Source organism: Sorex fumeus, unplaced genomic scaffold, assembly GCF_029834395.1.
Source record: "Sorex fumeus unplaced genomic scaffold, SorFum_2.1 ptg000072l, whole genome shotgun sequence".
NCBI classification, from domain to species: domain Eukaryota; kingdom Metazoa; phylum Chordata; class Mammalia; order Eulipotyphla; family Soricidae; genus Sorex; species Sorex fumeus.
Window position 1 is genome coordinate 14,051,393 of NW_026606129.1, and position 18,760 is coordinate 14,070,152.

An 18,760-nucleotide genomic window follows, 5' to 3' on the forward strand; every position below is an offset into this window, starting at 1 on the left:
GTGACTCCCACAGCCAGACTTCTGGGGGTCCACTCAAAGCCTCTCAGACTGAGGTCAGGGAGACAGGTGGCACCGTCCAGAATCCCAACCCAGAAAGGAAGGCATCAGGTTAGTGGCTGTGTGAGGGTGTCTGCCTGCCTCAGGGAGATGAGCAAGACAAATGTGGGAGTGACTGAGTGTGTGTGTGGTGTGCGGGAGTGTGTGAGTGACTGTGAGTCTGTGTGTGGAGTACGGGAGTGTGTCTGTGAGTCTGTGTGTGGCATGCAGGATTGTGTGTGTCAGTGTGTGGTGTGTGGGACTGCACGTCTGTGTGTGTGTGGTACGCAGGAGTGTGTGTGAGTCAGTGTGTGTGTGATGTGCAGGAGCATCTGTGAGTCTGTGTGTGGTGTGTGGGAGTATAAGTCTGGGTCAGTGTATGGTGTGTGGGAGTGTGTGTGCAACTGACAGTGTGTGTGGTTCCTTGGAGTGTGTGTGGGCAGGTGAGAGTTGGGTCTGGGTGTGTGTGTGTGTGTGTGTGTGTGTGTGTGTATGGTCATGGAGGGACATTCTGATACCACAATCAGGTTATTTTTTGGCTGTTTTTGGTTTGGGGACCACACCCAGTGATGCTCAGGGCTTACTCCTGGCTCTGCTCACTCGGGCCAGCCACGTGCAAGGCCAACACCCTCCCAGCTGTGCCATTACCGGGGCCCCAATGCTGTGATGAGTTTTATGTGGCTTTTATGTTAGAGATCAAGAAAAATGGGAACATTGTGTCCATTCCTCATGTAAGTTTTGAGAAAGGTGAACCATGCACCGAGAGAGGTGGGAGTCACTGGGCAGGTACTTCAGAGACGGACTAAGGGCCCACTGGGGCACCGGGGTCTTTCTGAAGAAAGTGACGGCCAGAAGCACAGGCCTAGGGAAGGCTCCTGGGTCCTGCCCAGCCCTGCTGACCCTCCCCTCAAAAGCCTCTGGGGGACAGGGTGGTGGCTCCCCTGGCAGAGCGCTAGCTCAGCCCACAAGGGGCTAAGCCCCAACACTGCATGGCTGGAGCACTGAGCTGTTAGGCGCAGACCACCAGGCAGAGCTCCCTGGTGGGTGGGGGGAGGTTTGGAAGGGGGCGGGACCCAACCCAGTGTGGGTGAACAAATGCTGGCTTGCACCAGGGGTTACCGAGGGGTCTGCCAGTGGAACTTGGAGACACATGGTCCATGCACTCCCAGGATGGACACACAGACAAGAAAGTGAGGCCCACGGTGGGAGGCAGCTGCTTCTCGGGGGTGGGGACCTCCAGACGGCATGGGGGTGAGCCCCCCAGGGGGCCCCCGGCAAGACCCAATCCAGACCCAATGCAGACACGAGCCCCTCCCCTCACAGTGCTCCTTTCAGTGGCAAGAAGTGGGGGGCTTTGGGCCCCAAGAGAGATGGCTGATTCTGTGCTCAGGTGGGCAACTCGTTCTCTCCAACACGGCCATGCATGTCCCGCTGAGGCCACCCGGTTGGGGGCTTGGGGGGCTCCGCGCAGAGCTGGTGTCTGCCCATGGAGCTGGGCTGGATCCCCCAGCCCCAGGGGTCCAGTGTGCCCCTCCTTCCAGGTACCCGGCTTCGGGGCAGGGGAGAGGTGGAGGGTCCCACCTGACAATCCGCAGGCAGTCTGCCTGAGGGAGGAGGAGCAGAGACGTGACCCCCCTCACCACCTCACGTCTGCGTGGGCAATGTGGACCCCGGCTGAGTCACCCATGGGGTGCAGCTGGGCCTCAGGCCGGGCTATGCCAGGGCCGCTTCGTCCCACCAGCAGGAATAACCAGGAGGCAAGTGACCGAAGCCAAGCTCTGGGTAGGCTGGTAGCATCGGGAGAAAGAAACCTAATGACAATGCAGAGAAGCAACTGTTTACTGATGTGGAGGGGGAAAAAAAAGCCTCTACCGTAGTAACAGTTAATCCCCCAGAAGCTAATCTAAATGTAACACTCAAAAGGAAACAAAAAATGACAGAGAACTAGGCAGCGGCTGCCTCCGGGACTCCGGCTTTCTTCCCCAAGCACCCGGCTCACAGTGCGGGAAGGACACACTGCTGCTCTCCTCCGGGGCAGGGGACCGGATTAGCAATGGTCACCTCCAAGCCCAGTTTCCTGAGCCAGGAGAAAGCGCCGGGCAGCCGCACTGGCCGTCGTGAGCCGGGGCCTCCGTGGACAAAGCCTAGAGAACTCTGTGCCCTGGGGCCAGTCCTGGAGTCTGCCACCCCGCTGTCCTCAGCCAGGCTCCCCTGCCCTTCCCTGTGGGGGCCGGGAAAGCCAGGGGCCCCGAGCCAGCAGGCTGCACTGCAGGGCTGTGAAGGAGCCGCCCAGCCCCCAGCAGGCGCCCCCACTTCCTGGTCCTGGCCCCCTTCTCACCCAGGTCCCTTCCAGCCACCCCCTCCGTGGTGAGGGTCTTCCGGGAATCCAGGTGTTCCCCAAATTCCCCCCCAACCCCCGCGGGACTCGCGCACCCCCTTTGCGAGGGTTCAGTGCTGCTGGGATGGAAGGCCATCCCTGACCCTGACACAGAGGCTCAGACTCCTGGCCACACCCCGCATCTGCCCCGTACTTCCCGGAGGGGAACTGCAGGGCGGGTGGGGTGGGAGGGCCTGGCACCAAAAGGGTGAGTCATCTGGCCGTGGGGCCCTGCACAAGTGGCTGTCCCTGCCCCCCAGACCCCCCACACTGGGGCTGTCACAGTCCCCAGATGCTGCCAGTTATCTTTCCAAAACACAAATCCGATCCTATCAATTCTCGGCTTAAAAGCTTTTTTATGGCTCGCCACTGCCCGTAGGATGAATTCCAAATTCTTCCGCATGCGGGGGAAGAAGCAGCACCTCTGGGGCCAACCCGCCCTCCCACCGGGCACTGGGCCCAGCCCCTACTCGGGTGTCCGAAATCCCCGCCCCACCCACTCGTGCCCCAAGGCTCCGCTCACTGACCCCCCCCCACACACACACATGGTAAGACCTGCTTTGAGCCCCCAGTGGTGACTTCCTCTGATGTTGCAGGTACAGACGGTGCAATGGCCAGGCTCAAGGCTTCAACAGAACAGAGCAGAGAGAGCAGAAAGAGGAAGGGGGATGGAGAGAGAGCAAGAGAGAAGAGAGAGGGGAGTGAGTGAAGAAAGGAGAGGAAAGAGAAGAGCGAAAGGAGAGGAGAGGAGATAAAGAAAGCATGAGAGAGTAGAGAGAGAAGAGAGAGCACAAGAAGAGTAAGAGCAGAGAGCATGCATGAGCGAGTGCTTGAACCCCAAGACAGTGAGGAACCAACAGGCGCCACGTGAGGTTGCCCCAGTTCCATGGAGTAAGGGACAGCGTGGCTTACTCTTTGGGGGGGAGGGGAGCCGGGGTGGTGTCAGTGGAGCAGGAGGGGCCCCAGGAGAGTTTGGGGTCCCTGGCACTGAGGTTGAGTTGGAGGCGGAGGAGGCAGCAGTGACGTGCACTTGCGTGAAAGCAGGCCGTGGCCCAGGGTTCAAGCCCAGCGCCCCATGTCCTCTCCCCCGCCCACACATGGACTCCAGCCCCCTGAGCACCGAGGAGAGCATCCTCCGAGGAAGCCAAAATTATACAAACACGCCGGGGCTCTGTTCACGGAAGGGGCCTTCCGCTGGGACTTCCTGGGGGTCCCACCTCTCCTCAATGTCCACTTCTGTCTGCCGGTCAGCACTCTCCCCCCGGAATGCTCTGTTAATGTTGATATGTGGGCAGGGAGTGTCCACACAGTTCAGCAGCTTCCAAGAACAGCCCCACCCCACCACAGACACACACTCATACATACATGAACACCCATGTTCACAGACACACCTACACGCATCCTTATTCACTCTCACATATATGCAAACACACGCAGCTCATAGACGCATCCACAGGTACACACTCATCCTTACAAACACAGAGCCCGTACCCTCACATGCATGCACACATGTGCTCACTCAGACACACCTACTTGCACACACTCACACTTGCATACCCACCCATACCTGCACATGATGCACTCACACACATACCTTGTGCACACGCACACGCATGAACACTCACATTCTCATAAACGACAACCCCACAAACATACAAACACTTATGCACCCCCTCCCTTATGCATGACGTCACATGCATCATACTTGGACATGTTCGCACACTCACTCTCATATACCCGCACGCTCACACCCTTATATGTATACTACCCCACACGCACTCTTGGACACACTCCCCTAGACTCGTGCACACCCACACGCTCACTCGCACAGAGAGCAGTGGGTTCACGGGAAGGGGAGCTGGCAGGAGAGACCAGCGATGTGGGTCAGTAGCGAGGGTCAGTGGCTCATTGGGGCCCAGAAGTGACTGCAGGAGGGAGGGAGGAAGGGAGGCCCCTGGGAGGAGGAGTGGCACAGCTTGGATGCATCAGGCCCTGCTCTGAGCCCACTCTGCCACCAGCTGGTGTCATGCCTGTGGACATATCTGTGGAATGTGCCTCTTGGGCTTCATAAGTCCCGTGGACATGTCTGTGGGCTATGTATGGCCCTGGGCCTTCATAAGTCCCGACAACGTCCCTGCCCCTGGTTCTGAGACCAGGAGGCTAGGTGGGAGAGGCTGAGGGATGCATTTCCTGCAGCGGCAAACAGGACAGTCATGGCATCGGCCCCGGAACCGCCGGAGAAGAGGCCCCAGCGGAAGAGGGACTCCTGAAGACAGGGCGGACCATTCCCAAAAGAAACGCAGAGACGCACGTGTGACTGGTGAACCTCTCAAAAGGGCAAAGGACGCCCACTGAGACCATGTACTTTGGTCAATACCTGAAGAGAAAACACTTCATTTAAAGGGGCCAAGGTGGGACTGGAGTGATAGCACAGCGGGTAGGGCATTGGCCTTGCACGCGACCAACCCCGGTTCGGTTCCCAGCATCCCATATGGTCCCCTGAGCACTGCCAGGAGTAACTCCTGAGTGCAGAGCCAGGAGTAACCCCCATGCATCACCGGGTGTGACCCAAAAAGGAAAAAAAAGGGGGCCAAGGAGATAGGCCAGTGGACAAGGCACTTGCCGTGTACACGGCCGACCAGTGTTGGACCCCCGGCGCCCCATATAGAGTCCAGAGTCCCACCAGGAGCGACTGCCCTGAGCACCACTGGATGTGTCCCCTCCTGAAGTCAAGAACAGGACAGGGAAGATGGGGACCCAAGACACAGGCGTTTCTTCCCAACTCAGAATTAACCTGAACGACGTGGGTTCAAGAAATGCTCCTGAGGCCGCTTTACTTGGGGTTCAGGAGACCACCACAGTTCCATAGGCGACCTGCTCGCAAACAGAAGTTCGCACACAGACGCCCCCCGGGGGAGCCCCAGCACGCAGGAGAACGGGTCTCTCAGGCCGCCAGGGACTCAGGCTTGCTCCCTGGTGAGGAGCAGTAGAGCCGCCTGCCGGCTGGCCGGCATGTCCACCCGAGACGGGCCTCTCCGGGCCAGAGTCCTTGGAGGACAATGAGTCAGTTTCAGGAAACAGTTAATAACCGTCTTCCTCCGCCTCGATTGTTCTAACCTCTTTGAGGGCCCGCTCTTTGGGGGGCCAGGGAGAACTGTACAAGTTTCCTGACGGGGAAGTGGAGACAGGCGCTGGGCAAGTCCCACGGGAAGGTTGTCAGAAAAAAAATAGATGCGACACAATAAATGCAGGATGTTCCCCAGGGTCTTAATCTCTTCCTTCTGAAAATCTCAACAATTCTGCCGGCTGTGCTGTTGTGAGGAAAGTGTGTGTGTTGCGTGTGTGCGTATGCATGAGCATGCGTGTGCGTGTGTGCATGTGTGCATGAGCGTGCGTGTGCATGAGCGCGCGTGTGTGTGTGCGTGTGTGCATGAGCGTGCGTGTGTGTGTGCGTGTGTGCATGAGCGTGCGTGTGCGTGTGTGTGCGTGTGTGTGTGTGCACACTTTGCCTTTTTATTTCCACCCCAGCAAGAGGATTCATCCAAAACTAGGATCCAAACTGGTCCAGTCTCAAACTCACCCACTGCGGGCTCTCTGTTAGCTCTCCAAAGACCTGTCTACCCCCTGGGTTTGTGCTGGGAGGGACTTAGACATCAAGGAAGTTCGGAGGGACACTAGCAGAGGTGGGAGGGTCACCTATGCTGCAGGACCTGGGGCTGTCCCCTTACCAGCCAGTGCAAGTCGTCTGCCCTGGAACTCGCCCTGGGTCTTTCTGGCTGGACAGCTTCCTGCTGGACCAACTCTCAGTCTTGGGGGTTAAGGCAGGACCATCCCAGTTGGAGGGGAAGCAAGATCTAAGAGGCTTGTGGAAGGAGCCACGCTCTCCCGTGAGGGGATATCAAAAAACACCCCGTGGAAATTGGAATGAAAGAAATATATCATTTGGGTCCTGGGGAGATGGCTCAAAGGGTTGGAGTACGTGCTCTGCATCGGAGCGTTCCGGGCTTGATCTCTGGCCACACACAGTTGCCCGGGCACCACTAGGAATGATTGCCAAGCACTGAACCAGTCCAGGAGCACCTCTGGGTGTGGCCGCAGGGCAATTTAAAAAAACTATCTATGGGGGTCAGAGCCAAAGTATTGTGTGGAGGGCACTGGTCTTGCATGCGGCCGACCTGGGTTTGATCTCTGGCACCACATATGGTCCCTAGAGCCCACCAGGAGTGATTGCTGAGCACAGAGCCAGGAGTAAGCCCTGTGCACTGCCCACAACCCCATCTCTCTCTCTCTCTCTCTCTCTCTCTCTCTCTCTACCCATCTAACAGGATAGTTTCTGTTTGAAGCCAACCAAGGACCATGGCATGGGACCACAGCTAAGAGAAGGGAACTGAAGACAGAGGGATCTCTTCTCTGAGGGGCAGCCCTCCTTGGCCTTCCCACGGGTTCTTGGTGCAGAAAGTGGACTGTGTGGGCAGGGGGAGGGGGCACTCGAGGCTGGGGGGGGCGTGGCTGCAGACAGACAAGGTACTCTGGAGCCCGAGGCCGCTGAGGTCGGGGAGTGAGGTGGGGAGCGGGCTCCGGCCATGCATCTGTCTCCATTCAGGGCGCCATCAGATTTGGGCACCAGCCGAGGCCAGAGTAAGCAGGTGCGTCCGACACCACCGAGGGGCGGCTGGCATCGCCAGGCAACTCCTAAGTGAAGCAAGCGAACCCCAGAAGTTTCAAGCTCGCCGGGAGGGAGGCATGCTGAGGGTCGACACTGCTGCCACCTCCAGCTGACTCTGGACACATGGGGTCTGTGTCTCACCCACGGCAGTTGGCACAGTGGCCCTCAGGCTCAAGGGTCACAGAGCTGATGCGTGCCGGCAGGCCTAGCCATCAGGGTTTGTGCAAGCACTCTGAGACTTTAATGCAGAGATGGACTTGCCTGCGGTGGCACTTCCCAGAGAAGCCCTCACCATGTGCAATGACAAATCACGGACAGCCCCAGTCCCCTACTCTCTCTGCTCCATCAAGACAGGGGCCGGAGCCATAGTACAGCGGGGAGGGCATTTGCCTTGCACGCAGCTGACCCAGGTTCGATTCCCAGCATCCCATATGGTCCCCCAAGCACTTCCAGGAGCAATTCCCGAGTGCAGAGCCAGAGGCAACCCCTGAGCATTGCTGGGTGTGATCCCCCAAAAAAGGCAAAAGAAAAAAAAAAGACTCACCAGGCAGACCAGGGCCAAGACTTTGGGGCTTAGGGCTCCTGCCTTGCATGTGGGTGATCTTTATTCGATTCCTGGCACTACGTAATTCCCTTGAGAACCACAGGGTGTACGTAAGAGGCCCCCAAGCACTGCTAGGGTGGCCTGGATAATCGCCCACAGCCAATATCTCCAGGTCCTCACAGTGAACTGCCAGGCCTCCAGATCACAGAGAGCCTCCCCACCTCTCCCCTCAACCTGCCAACACACACCAAAAACAACAACAAAAAAACAGGAACAAGAGAAATAAAAGGCAGCAGAAACAGATCCTCTGATGACAAACACAACTGCAATGAATATGCTAAAAAAAAAAAACCCAAAAAACACCCAACAACAGAATTTCAGCACACTGGAACTCCCCCTAATTTCCACCCCTCCCACCCAGAAAAAAATATGCAATTTCTAGGGAGAGAGAGAGAGTCAATTTCTAGAATTGAAAATAGACGATAATTGAAATTCAGAATTCAATAAGCAGCTTTAGGGCCAACCTAACATGTCAGAAAAAGAGGAGTAAGCTAACAGAATGTTTAATAGAAAAAAAAATCAGGATACAACATGGAAATGAAAAAAAAAGTGTGGAGAAATGAAACAAAAGAGCACAGAGACATATGAGAAACAGGCGTGCATGTAATGGGACCCAAGAGGGGAAATGCTAAAACAGGGTGGCTTCATTGGAGGAGAAGCTGGTAGTGGAATTTCTTTTTGGGGGGCTGAGAGGGCTTGGTTTGGGGCATACCCAGAGGTGCTCGGGGCTTACTCCTGACTCTGCACTCAGGGATCACTCCTGTTAGGCCCAGGGGAGCAGATGGGATGCTGAGGGTTGAACCCAGGTCAGCAGCGTAGAAGGCAAGCACCCGACCTGGCCCTCTGGCCCAATCTGAGATGTTTCTAAAATTAAGGAAATGACATCAGACCCCAAAACATGAACCCCAAGAAGGAGAAAAGCAATGAAAGTCTGTAACGACTCACAGTAAAACTGCTAAAACGGTACAACCAATCACGAGGAGAAACAAAAAATTTAAAACCAGCCAAACAAATCACCAAGAAATAGTAAGACGATCAAAGGTCGACGCCGGTGGAGGAAAACAGGTATCAAATGAGAACGCGAAGGTCTGAAGGGCTCCTTCCAGTCTTCAGAAGTGAAGGTAAAAGAAAGGTATTTCCAGACAATGGAAAACAGAATTTCCTCTCAGGAAAGATTCAGTAAGCATAAGGCAAAGAGACCGAGGTAGAAAGCAGTCATTGAGGGGCTAAAACAATAGTGCAGTTGGGAGGGCTCTTGCCTTGCATGCAGATGCAGCCAACCTGGGTTTGATCCCCGGTATCCTATTTGGTCACCTGGAGCCCCACCAGGAGTGATTCCTGGGTACACAGCCAGGAGCAACCCCTAAACATTGCTCGGTATGCACCCAAAACCTGGAGAAGAAAGAAAAAGACAGAAACCACCAGTGCATCAGGAATAACACAGGAAAAGAAACCATCACTGCATCAGGAATAATTGATGCACTGATGCAGTCATTGGTGAAAACACAGGAATTGTGACCAAGACCATCCCGCTTGTTCAACACAGACACTTCACCAAGGGTTTTCCCAAAGCGAATTGTATCCTGGACCCAAAGGGACACTGTTTAATTTCTCGAACTCCAGCAGAATAAGGCCTGAAAGCCATTAGAGAATGGCAAGTTGATATTCGGTACTGAAAGTCAGGAAGGTACAAGCAATACAACCTGAAGCGATTTGAGACAAAGAAGAAATCAGATGCCCATGAGGAAAATTCCTTAACAGAAATAAACAGGAAAACACGCTGGATTGAAACTTACAGAAGTAGGTAAAGCCACATTGACAGAGCCCCGATGTGCTTTATCTTTGGAAAGAGAGTTCAGGATACCAAGATCGTTGAAGCGGTCCTATCCGGCTGCTGCTCCATTCTTGGACGGACCTTCGTTCCCTTGTCTCACGCCTCACTCACTACCCCCTCTGGGCCCACCGGCTTTCTCTCAATTCCTTGAATGCATTTCTTCCTCCCCAGGGGCCTCTGCACACAGATGCCTCTGTTTGAAACCCCATTCTTCTTCCTTCCTCTACACCTCCAGCAGAAATGGGCTTCTGCCTCGGGCCAACCACCACCCCGGCCTAGGCCAGGGGCCTCAAACACTTGCCTTTTCATTCAGACACATTTTAATTCGCAACTCATTACTGTAATCAATAACTGCGCAGGGAAACTGCTTTCTGTGCCATTAATTTTAAGATACTGGTTGTCACTCCTCGGATGCTGTAAGCTCCTTGTTGGCAGCAGCTGAAACAGCCTTCATTATCTCGCCCGCGCCAAGCGTGGGGGCCTGGCAAGTGGTTAGCATTCGGCGCCGTGCTCGCAGAGCGAAGGCGCGGACAGAGGAGCTTCCTGCTCAGGAAACCGGCTGCGTACCCCGACCGGCTCAGGGGTGCCGCCCTGCCTCGGGCCAACGCTCATCGGCATCCACTCCATGGCATCGACAACAGTACGCATGTTTATAGACTGATCCACGAAGCCAAAGAGTTCCTCCCCCTCGCCCCCAATCAGGATTCTTCACTCCTGCCACGATGCTCAAAGTAAGATCATTTCTAACCCGAAATGATTAGGTTCTACTTCCGTTCTACTCCCCTTAGGAAGAGTAAAACTCCAACGTGTTAAGCCCGTCCTCATCGATGCCGAGCGCGAGTTGGGGACTGAGCCGAAGGTCGGCCATTAGGCCACGTGCTGCGAAGACTAGCCCCTCCCCCATCCCCGCACCTCCCTTCACGAGCATCATACTCCTCGGAAAGTAAGAGAGGATCGGTGACAGGAGCTGGAAGTCCAACAGGAGGACCATTTCCTCTTGCCCAGACCTACTCCACGCCAGGCTGCACTGGAGCCTGTGCTGAGGCGGCATCTGTCCCTGCTGCCTTTCCTGGTTCCTCATCACCCCATCATTAAGCAATTTGTCACCTCCCGGCCCTCCGAGCCTCCCTCTGACGTCTCCTGCTCAGGCTGCCAGCTCTAGCTCCTCCCAAGCTGCACCGCGCCGGGCTGGCCTGGGAGGGCAGCCTGACCTGCTCCGAGAGACCCGAGAGGTGGGCGGGGGAGGGCACCGGCTAGAGCCCCTGGCGCATGCAGGAAAGGCAACACCCAAAACCCCCGCACTCAGGCATTGCTCCCTAGCCCCCCCCCCCCCCGCGCCCTTCCTCGTACCTGCCCCTAAGCCAAGCAGAGCTGGCCAGGAAGAGAACAGACACCCCTTCCAGTGGCCGCCCGCCCCGATGCCAGGCAGTGAGGGGATGGGAGGCTGGCACCCAGGTCGGGTGACCTGAGAAAGGAACCAGTGTCCCCCACAATCTCAGCACCCGAGCAGAACACCTGAGTGTCACAGACACTCAACAGGGCACCAGGCCAAGCAGGCAGCCGCGCCCCCAGGGAAGAGGCCATCTGGAACCTTCCGCAAACGTCACTGGGCAGCAGAACCCGCCCCATGCTGCCCTGCCCTCTGGACACCGGGCTGGGGGCAGCCCCACCACAGCCCTGCTCCCATTTGCTGGGGAGAGTGGGAAGAACTGGGGTCTGCAGGGCCTTGGCAGATGGTTTCTGGGAGGCTGGGGCCCTGGGAGGTGTCACCCCCGGGAGTTGGAGCTGCTTCAGGACCTGGCAACAGGATAGGGACCAGGAGTTTCGAGCTACCGCGGGAGCATACAGGAGCCCGTTTAGGAAGACACAGAAACAAGTTTCTTACTTGATCGCGTTCTCGGCTTTCGAGACCTCCTCGTGGAACTGCTCTGAAGACAGTTTATACATCTCGGCATTCTGCAGAGAAAAACGGAGAGAAGTGGTGAGCGGAGGGGTGAGGGCCATCCAGTGCCCGCCTGGGGCAAACCCCATTAGGAACCCACAGATGCGTGTGGACTGCCCAGAGCTAAGACAGAGGAAAGGCCGACCCAGACACAGGCTGGGCCAGCAGCTGTGGAATCCCAGGTGGGAGCTGGAAGGGTAAGGATGGAGGGCAGGTCCTGGGGCTCGTGAGCCCCCTCATCCCCAAATGAGCCAAGTCTGGCTTGTAAATAAAGTTGTACTGGGAGTCAGTGACATGCCTGCTCTGTTTATACAGCCTGTGGCTGCCCTTTTTTTTGCTACAAGGAAAAGGAGTTTCACCAGACTGTAGAGTCTCCAATGCCTGAAATACCTGCTCTCTCTCAAATGAAAAGGCGCCCAGGAGCTGGAGAGAGAATACAAATGGGAATGCATGCAGCCATCCCGGGTTTGATTCCTGGCAGGTACCACACAGGGTGCGCCGAGAACCACCAGGAGTGACTCCTGAGCACAGAGCCAGGAGTAAGGCCGAAGTACCCCCAGCTGTGGCCCAACACACCCAAATTTTAAACAATGAGAATAAGGGACTGGAGAGATAGTTCAGCAGGTAGGGCGTTTCGCCTTATACCTGGCCTACCCGGGTTCGATCCCTGGCATCCCATACGGTCCCCCAAGCACCGCCAGGAGTGATTCCTGAGTGCAGAGCCAGGAGTAACCCCTGACCGTCTCTGGGTGTGACCCCCAAAGCCAATAAATAAACAAACATTTAAAAAATGAGAATAAAGGTCTGTTGGGTGAGGCACTTGCATGCCACTGGGTCTGGGCTCAACCCCCAGTATCCCATATGACCCCCGGATCCCTACCAGGAGTGCTCTCTCAGCATGGAGCTAGGAGGAAGCCCCAGGCACTGTCGGTGTGCCATCCCCTCCTCCAAGCCAACCAAACCAAACCCACAAACACACAAAAATGCCTGGTGAGTCCTGATCTGACCCAACCCTTATTTTAAATTTGGAGATTCCGGCCCGGAGGGGTGGAGAGACTGATCCAGAGTCACAATCACACGTTGCCTCTGATGTTCCAGCCCAGAGACACGCCTAAGTCTCAGCCCTTCCCGGCCAGCCAGCTGTGTTCGGCTGGGCCCGCAGGGCCACTGACCACGCTGTGGCCTCGTGGCTGGCACCCGCGGGCAGGGCTCTTGGGACAAACCACGGGCTTCCTGAGCCTCCTCCGGCCTGTCAGATGGGACCAGCCCCGTCAGGGCCGGGGGGCAGGAGTTTCCGGGTGGCCCATCCACGCTGTACCGGGGCCACAGCGCTGGAACATCTGCGGCCAGCACTCAGGTCCGGCCTTTCGTCTGGTCCCTTTCCTGGTCATGAGTCAGGCCCATCAGTGATGGGGGACGTGCCAAGTCATCTTCTTGCAGGCCGTCTCCCTGCCCCCCCCCCCCCCCGCGCCCCCTGGACGTCCCTTCAGGACTGGGATGCTGTGGGCGGATGGGCCCCAGGGCCTCTGCTGGGCGGGTGCCTCCCTGTGACCCCGCAGCTGGGCGAGCGGGTGGAGGGGTGCCTGGGAGCACAGCCCGCCCGCGCAGCCAGGGAGATTTGTCACAGGATGTGCCCACAGACCAAGGAATGGCCATGCTTACCCACTTTACCTTCCTCTCTGGGCTCTGGGTGTGACTCAGAGGAATTCCCCTTCCTGCGTTATTCCGCCCACTCCCCAGGTTCAGGACCTGGGGCGGTGGTGTGCCCCCTCCCGCGGCCTGCCGATGTCTGGGCTGTGCCCAGGAGGGCGAGCGGGTTCCCCAGACTCTCTGGGCTAGATCTGGGGCCACCCTATCCTCAAGGGCTTTCTAGAAGGGTGGGCCTGGGAGTGCCAAAGTTCACCCCGAGAGCAAGTCTGCTCCCTCGATGCCCGAGCTCACGTCTGAGTCCTGTCACAGGTCAGCGGGGACAGTCTGGGTGCCAGTTGGTTCTTCCCCAAACAACTACGTCTCTGCAGAGGCAAAGGCACAGGGGAGAAAGCAGGAGGGCCAGGACAGCGCCCCCTGTGGGGCTGGCTCCCAGTCTCAGTGCTCCCCGTGGGTACCACTCTTCCTTGGCATCAGTACCCGGGTACAGATGAATGGGAGGGGTGCTCCCGAGGGGACACCCTAGAGGCCAAACTCTGGGGTGAAAGGTGACACTGGCTTTTCAGGAGCTGTCCAGGGTGCACCCAGGAGAGGGGAAAGTGACCCAGAAGTGGGTGGAAGCAGGAGCCCAGTGGGGTCAAATGCACGCATGACCCTGTACGAGGGCACAAAAGCGGGGGGGGGGGGGGGAGTCTGTCAGCCGAAGGCACATCCTGGCTGCACATGGATAATGGCAGAACATGGGGGGGTGGGCTGGGAGGGAGTTGGGGGTGTCAGAATACCAACCTGGCACACATGGCCGGGGCCCAAAGGAGTCCAGGTGCCTGATCTAAAATAGCGGGGAACGTGCTCTGGAAAGGTGCCTGAACCCCACGGCTCATAAGCACCCCGTGCCGGGGGTGGGGGGGGGGACAATGACTGTTCTTTCATTTTCGGGTCTGGACGTCGCCCCCACTTCCCGCCCTCACCCCCCACCTACCTACTCGGCAGCACCAGCAGCAGCCACCAGGCCTGCCGCTCTCCATTAATTAAACCTGCCATTAAAAATTAAATAACGCGAGGAAGAAGGTGTGAGTGTTATCTCTCCGGGTTTCAAAAGTCACAGTGTTTCTTCAATTACTTCCCAAGCAGTTTTCATATTTCATACCAGCTGATTTCTCCAAGGGCCTGGATTTGCGAGATCAAAAGCGAAGGGGAGGGCGGAGGGGAGGGGGGAGTGGGGGGGGCGGGCTGTGTTGTGGGGAGACGAGGCTGGGAGGGGCGGGATGGAGGAAGCATGCCCCCCCTGCGGAGCGTGGCGGAGGGGGGGTGCAGGGGTGCAGGAGGACTGGACGGGGGGCTCGCCCGCCCACGGAGCCCCGGAGGAACAGCGAGGAGGCTCTAACGAGTGAGCCCCCAAAGGGCGACCCGCGTCTGAGTTATGGGACGCCCACATGGTGCTGAGGTTCAGCAGGAAAGACCAAGGGAAGGTCCCGGAGCACCCCAGGAACACGGAGGAGGTGGGAGAGGGTCATCAGGAGGGCGGAGGGCCCAGCAGAGCCCAGGGTGGGCAGGCGCCCCGAGTCAGGACCCCGTCTCCTCCGACCGACCGCCCGCTCCTGGCCAGACCCCGCGTGGCCGCCTGAGCTGGGGCGTGAGCAGAGGCCAGCGGCACCTCAGCTCTTGCAGGGGCTGCGTCGAGGGAGCCAGTGAGATCGTGCACGGAAATGCTGAGGACGGGGCCTGGCGCGGAGGAAACGCTTAATAAATGTTTGAAGAGCTTAACGCCCAGGCGCACGTGAGCCAACAGATGTATCTGGAAGCGCGGTCGGGTGAGCGGGAATGGAGCGGGTGGGTAGGGGTGGGGAGGGCTCCGGAGGTGGCGAGGAGCACAGGGGCCGTGGCCGTACATTCTCTGCTTCCGGCAGGAACCCCGGAGCCCGGCACCCGGCGGGCCACCACCAGGAGCAGCCCTACTGCATTCGAGTCAGGCTTGGCGGCGGCGGTGCCGGAAAGATGTGGAAACGCTACTGGCACACACGGCCCACCTATGCCCCAGAAGCTGACCTCCACTCCAGGAGGGCTGGTGTGCCCTGGCCCAAGGAGCCATCGCTGTCATCCCCCCCCCCCCACACACACACACCACCTAGTGGCTGTCACCTGCTGGACAGTGACTGGACGCATCAGGCCGGCCACTTCAGGCAGGTGGGCGGTTGTGTTGCATGCGGCTGCCTGAGCCCCACCAAGGCGTGACCCGCTGAAGGAGGGGACCCCCGGACTCGGGCAAAGATGACATGTCCCGCCCAGGAAGCAGGGAGGGGCTCCAGCTTGGAGTGTGCATGCCCGGTTGTGGACAGGGGTTCGGCTGAGCTCTTGCATTCATCCCGGCTGGGGTGTGGGTGTGGGGTCTGCTCCTCTCTTCCTATAAGGGAGCGGAAAAAAAAACGGGGCCACGGGCATCTCTATGCATGTGGACACACGAACACACACAAACACACACACAATCACACAATTACCACGGAGCACCAGATAATCGTGCAAAGCTACATTAGTTATAATCGCAGAGGCTTTTACATTTTTTTTATTTACACTGAATACTAAACCCGCCGCTAGACTTGGGGGTGTGAGCTGATCTTCACCCAGACCTCTCCTTTCTTCCCCACATGGTATCGGCCCTTTGGAGGCCCCTGGTAATAGCCCAGTGGCTCTGCCCCAAGGACAGGGACCAACGCACACAGACACACAAGGAGGCACGCAGACACACAGACACGCACGCAGGTGTTTCTCAGCCTCCGGCTGCAGGAAAGGGCACCCTCCCCGCCCCCCCCCCCCCACCACCCATGGGATGTTGTCCGATTTCGTCTTCAAGGCTGCACCCCTGGGCCACGGTGCAGACATACCGAGCACTGTTACGGGAGGAGTGCCAGGGAGGTGCTGTCCAGTGTGAATGAAGGGGAGAAGGCGTCAGAAGGCAAGTTCAGAGGGATGGGGGGGGTCCCTGTGGATGAAGGGCCAGAGCCCGGCATGATAATACAGGCAGAGGGTGCCTGCCGGGCACGTGGATGACCCTGGCCCGGTCTCCAGCACCGTTCTCCCGAGCACTGTTGGGTGTGGCCCCAAACCCAACAATTAAAGGCAAAAGATCAAACCGACGTAAATCCAAGAGGAGCCGGGAGAGGGCCAAGGGGCCGGGCGCAGGCGCTGTGTGCAGGGGCTCTAGGCTCAATCCCCAGGATCACGGGGTCCCCGAGCCCGGCGGGGAGCACTCTGAGACTGTGGGGAGCAGCCGCCCACCCCACAGCTGCCAGGGTGGTCCCACAAACCAGCCAGCCCACAAACCCCAGGTGACAGGAACTGCTGTCCTCTCTGCAGTGGGGGATGGGAGTGTCACTGCATCAGGAGGGGAAGCTCTGGCACCTGCAGGGACACGTGGCTGGGAGCAACGAGAGGCTGCGGCACATGACCGAGGGTGGGGGATGGGCAGGACTGAGAGTGCTGGAAAGACAACGGGGTGGTGGCGTGGCAATGACGGTGCCACTGAGCAGCGTGGGGGTGGGGGTGGGGAGATGGGCAGGGTTGCCCCAGTGCCACTGGTGAGACAGACCATTTCCACGCTCGTCAGGACACGTGGCTGGGTGAGTCTCCAGTGGGCAAGAAAGGGCAGGCTGCTGAAAATCCAAAGGAGGGATTGGTTTTTTTTTTTTTGATCACTTGACATCCTGTTACTTATCGATTTGCTCGAGCGGGCGCCAGAAATGTCTCCATTCGTCCCTGTCGCGTGCTACTGTAGCCCAATGGCGTCTGCTCATTCTAGGAACATGAAGAGCCTCAAGGGTCTTGATGAAGTCTGACCATCTTGTAGGTGGACAGCCACAGGATCTTTTGACGTCCTGTGGAATCCAGTCAGTAACAGCTCTAGTCCAGTGGTCGTCTCCAAATCTCATTACCTGTCCAGCCCATCAATAATCAATAATAATCGACGCCTTGGCAAACGAGACAGTGTCCCTGATTCTTGACCATCGACAGAGGTCCGGATTCTTTCTCTCATTTGAGTGAAGCATGATACTCTAAGCATAGCTCTTTCGATTCCTCTTTGGGAGACCCATATAGTTGGTTGTTTTTTCTTTAATAAGGCACTTTATAAGGGGCTGACTCCTGGGCTGGTTCAGTAATAAGGGCACAGCTGGGTGACATCACGTGGACGCCAGATGCAGAGGGCAGCAAGAGGAGCCGAGGAGAGGAGCCAAGACCACGGTGAGGCTCTGGGAGTCCAGTGAGCCCGAACCCCAGCCCTCACTCCGCCCGGTGGCAGCTAGCTGCTTGCAGGCATGGGCTCCCAAAGGGGCAGGTCCCGGGGAGGTTCTCAGCCCTGACGAAGCCTCCCCTGGGTGGGGAGGCCCCAAAGGGGGCAGCGTGAGAGTGGATGCCACTTCTCAGCACCCCATTCCTCCCTGCAGCTGAGGACAGAGACCCACGCGGAAGGCCCCCTCCTCCCATCTGTCTGAGTCCCTGGCCCCGAGAATCGCAGGAACGTTCAAGCAACCCCCCGGCTGGGGGACCAACCAGGAAGATGGGTCACTGCAGACCCTCCGGACCCCTGACCGGAGCACGTGTCTGAGATGCCCCGACCGCCGCTCTGGTGCTAGCGGCCTCAGCCATGGTGGAGGCTGGGCTGAGCTGGGGTCCTGACCACTCGACATACCTGATGGTCCTGCGGGCAGCTGTGCCCGGCCCACCGCCCTGCTGGTGCGGGAGGAATGTCCGAGCAAGGGCAGAGGCTGCCTGAGCTGCCTCCGGTGTGTCCAGGGTCAGCTGTGGGGCTCCCCAGGGGGGCAGGGCTGGGGTGAAAGCCCTTCGAGGAGCAAGAGGGATGTCCTTCACACACACACACACACACACACACACACACACACACACACACGGCACTGCGACAGGAAGGAGGGCTGCGGGGCAGAGCTGAGGCGCTGCCCATAAGGGGACCCTGTGGGCCACGGTCCTCAGCTACGGGTGGCCGTGTTGACCCCCTATTCTGTCTCCTGCCCCCAACCCCGTGTCCAGTGCATCTGGGGGGACCCATGTGGTTCCAGGGCAACCCCAGATCCTGGGGGTGGCCAGAGGGGTTTCCCAACGCGCTGGCCACGGGCCTGGTGAGTGGTTCGGGCTGAGTGACACTTAAGCCTGGGAATTCTGAGACTCAGCGGGCAGTCTCCTGGCCTGGATGGCCCCAGGAGGGGACAGGCAAGTGGGTGGTGAGAAGGGGCAATTTGAGGGGTGCGGGGGGGAGAGCCTGGGGGCTGCCTCGCTCCTGAGTCCCCTGGGGTAAGTGGTTGGAGAAGGGCTTGATATCTTTAGCCCCTGAGTCTCGGTCCACAGTGCTCGCATGTGGGCTCTGTCTCTGTGATCGGGGCCCACACCGCCCCTTCTGCCAGGGTCCCAATGACCAGGGCTATGCACAGGCCAAAGCTCCATCCGGACCGGGGTCTGGGGAGTGCGTTGCACACGCGCTTCCCACCACCCGGATCAAGTGGAAAAGCCCCTCCTTCGGTTCTCAACACTCTCCGATGTAACAATTCAACAAACATTCAATCAAATAAATAAGAGGCGGGGGGGGGTCTTCGGAGAGTAATTTATCACCGCGATCGTCGGGACGGGACATGGTGGGTTGCCGGGCAGTA

General features: G+C 58.1%; 1 protein-coding gene across 1 annotated transcript in view; it reads right to left on the bottom strand.

Moving 5' to 3' along the window:
- The window catches only part of CHCHD6 (coiled-coil-helix-coiled-coil-helix domain containing 6), a 204,046-nt gene that overhangs the window by 20,109 nt on the left and 165,177 nt on the right, over nt 1–18,760 (bottom strand). Inside the window, exon 6 of the mRNA XM_056129578.1 lies at nt 11,403–11,473. Coding sequence (XP_055985553.1) covers nt 11,403–11,473 — 71 coding nt within the window. The remainder of the gene's footprint in view (nt 1–11,402; nt 11,474–18,760) is intronic.